Source organism: Citrus sinensis, chromosome 7 (genome assembly GCF_022201045.2).
Source record: "Citrus sinensis cultivar Valencia sweet orange chromosome 7, DVS_A1.0, whole genome shotgun sequence".
Classification (NCBI taxonomy): Eukaryota; Viridiplantae; Streptophyta; class Magnoliopsida; order Sapindales; family Rutaceae; genus Citrus; species Citrus sinensis.
This window is the reverse complement of record NC_068562.1, coordinates 18,646,571-18,655,738: the sequence shown is the minus strand read 5'-3', so window position 1 is coordinate 18,655,738 and position 9,168 is coordinate 18,646,571. Positions and strand designations below refer to the sequence as shown.

Sequence of the window (9,168 nt, the reverse complement as noted above, 5' to 3'; positions counted from 1 at the left end):
CTGGAGTTGGAAACAAAGTCATTCTTTGACAGCAATAGGTACAGTCATTTCTTAGCTATCCCTTGAGCCAGATGCTATTCCTTCCTCTTGTCCTTTATGAAACACATATTGGCAACAAACTCAATGGTTATATCAGTGTTATCTTCAAGTAATTTTGAAACACTTATGAGATTTTTGGTAAGTTTAGGCACACATAAAGTATTTCTTAAGTGTAAAACTGCACTGCATGATGTTTGAAAGCATGTATAGCCAATATGTGAAATATGCAAGCCCTGACCATCTCCAACAAGAAGCAACTGGTTACCTGAGTATTCATTTCCAATTTGCAGGTTCTGTAAATTGTTGGTGATGTGATGCGTTGCACCACTATCAATGTACCATCCCTGATCAGCTATTGCTCCCTCAGAGGTTGCAAGAAAAGCAGCCCTTGGTGGATTCTGATATGGATTGTTAAAAGGAACATAGTCCTTGTTGAATCTGTTCCTGCATTCAGCTGCAGTGTGCCTTGGTTTAAAACAAATCTGGCAAGTAACATTAGTAGCAGCCTGATCCAAAGCACCTTTGCCATTTCCAAAACCACCATTAAATCCTCCAGTCTGGCCAGGATTGCCATTGTAATTACTTCCTCTGCCTCCTTGTGGAAAGTTTCCAAATGAACCATTCCAGCCACCATTCCAGTTTCCTCTTCCTTGTCCTTGTGGAAAATTTCTACCATAACCACCTCTGCCTCCAGCATATCCACCTCTGAAACCACCATTCTTGTTCCAATTGTTATTGAATTGACCACCAGTCCAATTGTTATTGAACTGACCACCTGGTTTCTTATTATTATTATTAGTTCCAGATCCAGTTTGAGCAATGTTAGCAGCATAGTTCAGCTTAGCTTCCTTGCTTGCACTTAGCTGATTTGCTTCTAATCTAGCTTCGTGAGATAACAACATAGAATATGCTTCATTGATAGAAATCTTAGCAAGATTTGCTTCAAGATAAACTATAACAGGATAGTAAGGCTGACCTAATCCTGAAATTAGGTGAGTAAGAAAATCTAGAGAACTTATTGGGTTACCAGCAATGGCTAACTCATCAGTAATTGTTTTTAGCTTGCCAAAAAAATTCAGTTACTGTCATTGATCCTTTTCTAAGATTATTGAGCATTATTTTCAGATGAACCTTCTTAGCAAAGGTTTCAGATCCAAACTGTTGTTCCAAACTAGTCCAAAGTTCTAATGAAGTTTCAGAGTTTACCATAAGACTCAATATCTCAATGCTGATAGATGACATCAACCAGCTCAGCAGCAACTGATCCTTTTGTTTCCATGTGGTATATGCTGGATTCAGCTCAGCATCACCAGAAGCACTTTCAGTCTCACTTTGAAGGAATTGATCTGGACTGGTTTTTGATCCATCGATTAAATCTTCAAGACCATTGGCACGAACAGATGAAAGAATTTGAGACTTCCAGATCGTATAGTTTGATCGATCGAGTATGATTGGAGAAGTAAAAGTAAATGATGAAGCAGTAGTATTTATATTTGAGTTTATGCTTGAAGATGCCATGAGATTGAAGATCGGTAGCTCTGATACCAAGTTAAGATACCAGAAAAGTGTTTGGTATCTGAGAAAATGAAGAGAAAATAACAGAGACTAGAGAGAGAGAGAGAAAAAAAAACGTAATACTAAATATATTGTTATGATCGTTACAAGATGATTTATATGTGAGCTGTGCTTAACTAACACATGCATCAGCTGATTGCTAACAAACTTACAGCACAGTATAACTAACATTTAGCCAGCTCATCTTACACGTTAGCAACCATAACTAACAATAACGAACTATTCTTAACAGAGTTTGATCGTTGATTATTTTCAGATTTTTTTTTTTATTACTGATCTCTAATCCAAGACCAATATACGCTATATCCGTTATACAAAGTAATAATGTTTGCTGCACAGGTCAAACGTGGTGCAGTGTGTGGCACTTAACAGTTTGAATGAAAAATTCTCCATTCAATTGTTTCGTATATTGTGTAATGTTTTCCTCTAGTCTTGAAAGAAATCTTTTGGTCTTCAAAATAAATAAATAGGAGAAAATTATTTCAACAAGCCTTAATTATGCATTTTCCATGCGCTGGTGTAATTAATTTTTGAAGAGATGCCAAAATGCATTTCGCATAAAGCACTTAAGTAATTAAAGTTTCAAGCGTTGCATGAAATATAAGCCTAGACGAAGCAAAATCTATGCTTCCTTGGAGGTAATGCTTTTGTCAAGAAGTGCTTGTGAGGAACCGAAAATAGTCCGTAGAGGTAATGACTGACATATATCACACTGACGTTTGGAAAAATACATACTGATTTAATTCTTTTAGATAGTTGACATATACCCCCCTTTTGTGGTTCGGTAAATATCTATTATTTGCGTATGATAATGTGCGTTGTAAAGACTTAATTTAATTTTCACATAGGCCGGCTCTTCAAGAACCTATATTTAAACGGGCTTTACAAATTTGAGAATAACTTCAATAGGGCTTCACATTTCTGCCAATATGTTCAATACTAACATTTTAGATGCATGCAAACGTGCAGACAAGTGTTGAATTTTGGCACTCATACACTCCAATTAAACCATATACATCCTATATATTGTCTACGAAGAGATTCAAGAGATCCCTTACATTCTGTTCATTTTAGCCGCTGCCTTTTCGAAATTCTTCGAGGATTTCTCACTTTCATTGAATGGAGCCGCCTTGAATTCCTTAGTCTTCTTGACCCTCCTCTTAAATGAAATGACGCTTGTCTTGTCTTGAGCTTTACGTGATGGTGCCGACTGCCGCAATGACTGTCATGCCCATACCAGTCGTTTCTCTCCGTGTATCGTTTTCTTCTCGAACTTAAATGGCGATGATAACCTGAAAAATCATTTCCATCACTGCTTGAGCTATACCCCCATTCAGCATCTCTAATGCGTCGGCGCTTGTTTCTACGTTTGGTGTTCAATAGCTTGTGCCACAAGAAACATGTGATGTCTTCCAAAGCATACCAGTATGTTTCACAAGCAGCCCAGCACATCTTACAAAGGCTTCTTACAATGCATTGGCAGATCCCCACTTTGAACAATAGGTAGCAGAACAACAAAACTGAAAATATGAAAAATGATATAATAAATGACAAAAACCCAGCAGTTAATTCTGGTTCTACTTAAATATAACAAAAAGAAACAAAAATTTACCATATTTAGCTTAAGATCATTTATAAGCAAAGATTGAAACAAACAGCATTATCATGATTTGTGCTCAACGATGCCATTCCGAAATATACAAATTCGGGAGAGAGTTCTGTTACATTCTTTATGAAACCCAAATATTTTCTGAATTATTAATTTGTCTTATTTTTGTTTATTTCATCAATTTGTTCATTCAATCAACCGTCAAAATGAAAATAGAAGAATTCGAAAAGAAATTAAACTTAAATGGGAAGGTGAATTGTTAAGTATGAGAGCTGAGATTACTTATGTAGCACAGCCCCAAAATCATTAGCAGTTTCACCAGATTGGTGACACATAAGTGCTCGATGAAACAAATTATGTCCCATGGTCCTGGACAAACATCCCTGCATAGCCAAGCAAATCGAATCAAACCACCATTCAATAAATGCGCGCGCATGTATGCATAAAGCAATTGATACGACCTCTTTCAAATGAACACATATAGATCATTACATTGGCAATAATCAAATAGATTATAACTTGCAAGATACTCCCTTTCATTATTATGGTATAATTAAGCAACTAAAGCAATTACATACATAATTAATGTTGTAAAGATTTATGCGAATAAAGAGAAGCGTTATGAGAGATGACGAATTAGAATTACTTACTCACAAGATCCATTGAAGATGCTCTTAAATGGAGCCACGAAAGCAGTGCCAAGAACACTGCCTATACCACTAGCAGCTTTACTAATCACAGTCCCCATTGCTTTTGCTATATTATTGCTATTATACTACTTTACAAACACTTCCCATTTTGACACTAATCCACATTCGTAATTTCAATTAGACCATCTGAAGCTACACAACAACAACAACAACATAAATAAATATATATATAAAAATAACAGTAATAATAATTTAAGAAAACCATAGCCATTGAAATTGCATGTAATATACTAAAAGGGCAACCAACAAAGGATTGAAAACGCAAAATGGCATATAATTATGAGCACCATAAATAAAATGAAGGGGAACCCATCACTAAATTTATGAAAATAGATAGGGAAAAAGAGGAAGAAATGTATTTAATTTATTTACTAACCAGAAATCTGATCATAGAAGCGAAGGGAAAAGCGTTTCTGAAGTCTTGAGTTAGAAATGCACATTCCACAGAGAAACGAACAGATGCATAGAGACGGTTATTATTTATGGGCAAGAAACTACGAAAAACAGTGAAAATGAAAGCCCATCAACTTGGGCTCCAAATTTATTTGGGTTAGGGTCTAAACTTATACATGATTAAAAAAAAATTAGTGAGAAAGCTTTCAATGGCTTTTTTTTTTGTTCTATTACTCTAAATTTAATTATGTCTTTCTATTTTTCGGGTACAAGAGTTAAGGTAATTATGTCTCTCTAATTTTCTTGTACTAGAGTTGAGGATGATACCATGTTTAATGAAGTGTTTATCTTTTTATTCAATTAAAACAGTACACTAGATCTTCAATTCAAATTTTATAAAATTTTCACAATTAACCATCTCTCCCTGTTTGGCTATTCTTAAAGGGTGGAGTATCCCATAGACAGTTCCTATAGCTATTCTGGGCATGATTGATGGCAACAATAGATGATCCAATGAAAGAAATTTCTACAAGACTTGACAAATATGTAAATGCTATACTGCTGCCTACTTACCATAGGAACATAAGGTTTACTACGCATGTTGGGGAACGTCCTCGGCCGATCTTGGTAAGGCCCCAAACCACCATTCTCCATATCATCATCCATCATCATTGTGTTTGATAAATTCACTACCCCTGCCGTTTCAGGGCCAACCCCCCCCCCCCCCCCCCTTCAACTTCAAATGAAACTCTAAAAAGAATTCAAGGATTTGCAAATATTATCACCATCACTTATCCTGAAAAAATAAATTTCAAACGAAAACCAAATGCCAATAAATCAAACCATTTTAATTGCACCAAATGAACAAGATAAGAAACATTGAGAAATTAACAACTGTAACGAGCCTTCATTTGCAACATTTTAACGGCAACCAAACAGAACATAACGAAACGCAAGATCTAAACGTCGAAACCCTAATCCAAATGCATTTACACACAATTGAGTTATAAAAATATCACAAAATTGTTCGATCTATAAGCAGATTCACAAATTAACACAGAATAATGAACAGAGAAAAAGTAGAAGATTACCAATGCAATGGAGTTCTGTAAAAACGCAAAAATGCTCGAAACTTGTTCGATCTTTAACAGCTCTCTGTGTCACACACACAATCTTCTGTCAAGATTCTTATTATTATTATTATTATTATTATTATTTGCAGGACTTTTAAGTGAGAAGCAAATTAGACTTCATGAGCGAGATTTATTATTTTTCCTTTTTTCTCACTTTCCTTTTATTTTTTATTTTTAATTTTTTTGGATATTTGTTCGAGTAAAATTGACATGTCAGCAGACCAATAGGATTGTTGCAGACTGCCAGGTCATAATTTGACATGTAAACATAAAATTAGCAACCGAGATTTATGTTACGGCATCCGGACCGGATTCAAACCGGACCGAATATTCCTGTTTTGAGGCCTGATTCTCGTTTTATAAATTCTATATTAATCTTTAAATTCTTTGATAATCGTGATTATTGAACATGTTTATATGGTTAATATGGACTCAGGCATTTATTCTTAAATTGCTAAAAATATAAAGAAAACAATTTTACTGTTGTCGGTACCAATTTTGTGTTTAGAAAATTTAATGTTAAATTACTATGATAATGTAAATAACTAAAATAGGCAAAATGTTAAATGAAACTTTCTTAACATAATCAGAATGTGCTGTAGGAATTGGTTTTGCCAATACTATTTCGAAAAAAAAAGATTAATTTCAGATTACCTTCTTGTGAAATGACAACTTTTAAAATATCTTTAAAGTATCATAAAAATCAATTTATCCCATATTTTTGTAAGAAGATAAAAAAAAAATATCGACCCACCCTCATTTTTGCCTAATCTTTTGAATAAAAAAGAAATAAATTCAAGTTTACAACAATTTAAATCATATTTTAAAAATTATCATTTCACGAAAGGAGTAATTCAAAATTTACTCTTTTAAAATAAATTATCAAACATCGAAATTAATTTTAAACTTCCTAATAAAAATTATTTTTGAACCTGCCAACAATTGTCTCAAAGGGTATTTAATTGATAAAATCTGGGATTGTGTACTCCATAAAACTTTCTTAAAATGCATTACTATGGTAATGTTGTATATAGATTTAAAATAATAATAATAATAATAACGAGAGATTGTTTTAAAGTAACTCAATGCTTGGAAAATACTTTGGTTAGTGTTTATGGTTTAGGTTACTTTAGTTGTTCACAAATTGTTGCAACATGTACTTGTAGCTTTTTTTTTTTAAAATATATGCGTGTACATGTAGTTTGATCTTACGAGGGCAAATAAACCCTTGAATTTTTTTTTTAAAGTCATTATAGCATTACCATATTCTAAATTTTGTGTAAAAATATTTCTTTCAAATGAGACGATGATATATGATGATCATCAAATGAATCTTTATGAAAAAAATGTTAGTTGGGTGCACATAATATTTTTTATGTGGAAGAAACGAACGTCAACCAAATATTTTATTTCGACCAAGTTGCTCTTTGATGCCAAATATTGTTTGACAAATGATTTTATTTAATAATATAAATAGAGTAAGCTTTATTTTAAGCTTTATTTTTATATTAGCATAGTTTAATTAGATAAAATAGAATCTTTTATAATTTTACTTGATTCATATCTCCATTTTCTCTTCCTCGTTCTTTCATTTTTTATAACGAGATAAGTCGTAATAATAAAAAATTCAAGATTTTAAGGAACCAATAAAATGGAGGAATTCACGATTGATCAATAATAGTGGACAGATAACAAAATTATTAGCTAGATTATGACAGATTAAGGATAGTCAATAAAGGAAAAACGAGAGAGAAATTTTTTCGTTAAGCCATGACTGTCTGCGAATGGTCCATAGAGGAAAAAAAAAATTCTTTAGTCAAACCATGATTATTCATATGTGGAAATATAAGAGAAAGGACAAAAGAATTGATTATTAGATCACGACTCATTAAGAATAGTCAATAAACCGAGGAAAAATTCATTTTACCATCACCATTGCCAAGCCAAATGAATTCTCAGTCTCACTTTACTTATCATTTTTTATGGGTTTGAACTTTGAAATTCTAAAAAATCGCTATAAAGTCATAAAATACAAGATTTATATCAACCTTCAATCAGGTCATAAACAAATAATTAATTTTATTTATAATAAATTCGGTGTCAATGGTTCTTTCTTTCTAAATCTTTCGTCCACATACACTATTTATGTAAAGAAATATATCTTACATGCATGTAAGATAGGAACATCTTATTTTTTTTCATGTTTATTTTTAAAATGTACTTTTACCCAGGTTGCTTTGCCGCACTCTTTCAATGGGGCCTGCTAACGGGGATTGGGCCCATTTTCTAGTAGGGTAAAGTTTAGATAGCTTCCCCTGAAGTTTCACGTATTTATATTTAGATGGTGAGTTTGCTGTATTATTACATACCACTCCTGTCATCAGCTTTACCGTCCATTTGACTAATGAAAGACGAAAATGCCTCAGACCCCAAAAACAAGCTGGAAGATTTAGACGTTATTGTTTGTTGATAGAAGGATGAGATATGTTTTTTCGCCATAGGTATATGTTACGTGATTAAATCAAATGGTAAACACCTAAGAATTTAAAAAATAAGAGTTAATTACCTTTGGGTGACACATGTTCTGACAAATTTTTTAAAAATGATACGTTTTTAAAAAAATAATCAAGCGGGTAATCATTCGTTAACTTTGTTGTTAACTTCAATGGGAATAGTAAATTAATTACAAAATGAAATTTTTACCCTTAGAATTAATTATAAAATAATATTTTTGCCCCTATAATAGTTACAAAATGACATTTTTATTCCTACAATTAGTTATAAAATATACTTTTTCCCCTACTCAATTATTTTTTATTTTTTAAATTAAAAAAATTACATTTAAGTGTAATTAAAATTGCTTTAATAACAATAAACTAATTAATAGTAAAATATAAAAGGGGTAAATTTGGAAGTTTAGATTTCTAGTGAATTTGGAATTTGGATTCCTCATTTCACGGGCGAAGTAAAGTAACATTTTTTGGGTGTGTTAAATTTTTTCCAAGTCCAAATATTATCGCAATTAAAAATATAATTTTTAATGAAAATTTCATTAATACATAAGAAAATACATCAATTTTAAGAACCAATTCAATTATAATTAAATAATATTTCAGTTGTGTCTTTCTAAACTTTCAAGAATTAAATTCATCTATTATTGAATTTGAATCGACAATGTCTAGAAATTTTCTTTCAACATAGATAATCGTACACTCTTATATAAATTTCTCTATCTTATTTTAAAGTGGTGTCTTGATGAGCTCTTGCATTTCTTCTTATTTTTCACTAAAATAATTATCTCTAATCTATGATTTATCAATAATAAATTTAAAATTTTAATTGCTAGAATTCAATGGTTTGACCTAACAATAATTTAATCTTACATAATAAAATTAGAACATAAACTAACTAAAGAAAATGATTTTTAGTCTTTACTATCTTACAATTTATAAATATATTGTAAATGATCAAATAAAAAATAAATATGTTATATATTCCTACCAAGAGAAGACGAATAACTGAAGAAGCAGAGCATGTCAGCACGAAGGAGCCAAAAAACAAAGAGAGCGCGTTCTCCAAGAATAAAGTAAATGCTCATTTTATTTATTTATAAGAATGACAAAGTGGTAAATTAATAGAATGGTGAAGTTGTAAATAAAAGTGTAAAGCAATGACAATTTTGTAAATTTTGAAACCCCGAAAATAATAA

At 31.8% G+C, this 9,168-nt stretch overlaps 1 protein-coding gene across 6 annotated transcripts in view; it reads right to left on the bottom strand.

Annotated features, from left to right (window-relative positions):
* Positions 1-2,480: 2,480 nt before the first annotated feature.
* The window catches only part of LOC102610760 (uncharacterized), a 51,137-nt gene continuing 44,449 nt past the window's right edge, over positions 2,481-9,168 (bottom strand). The window contains exons 1-6 of one of the 6 annotated variants that reach the window (XM_052444202.1): positions 5,418-5,587; positions 4,900-5,122; positions 4,310-4,427; positions 3,874-4,065; positions 3,506-3,606; positions 2,504-3,134 (exon numbers count right to left, since the gene is read on the bottom strand). In XM_052444202.1, the coding sequence (XP_052300162.1) occupies positions 2,680-3,134; positions 3,506-3,606; positions 3,874-3,971 (654 nt within the window). In that variant the 5' untranslated portion in view covers positions 3,972-4,065; positions 4,310-4,427; positions 4,900-5,122; positions 5,418-5,587 and the 3' untranslated portion in view covers positions 2,504-2,679. Of the gene's footprint in view, positions 3,135-3,505; positions 3,607-3,873; positions 4,066-4,309; positions 4,428-4,899; positions 5,123-5,417; positions 5,593-9,168 lie in introns of those variants that run through there. The other 5 variants (XR_008056427.1, XM_052444200.1, XR_008056429.1 and 2 more) reach the window with 5 other exon arrangements.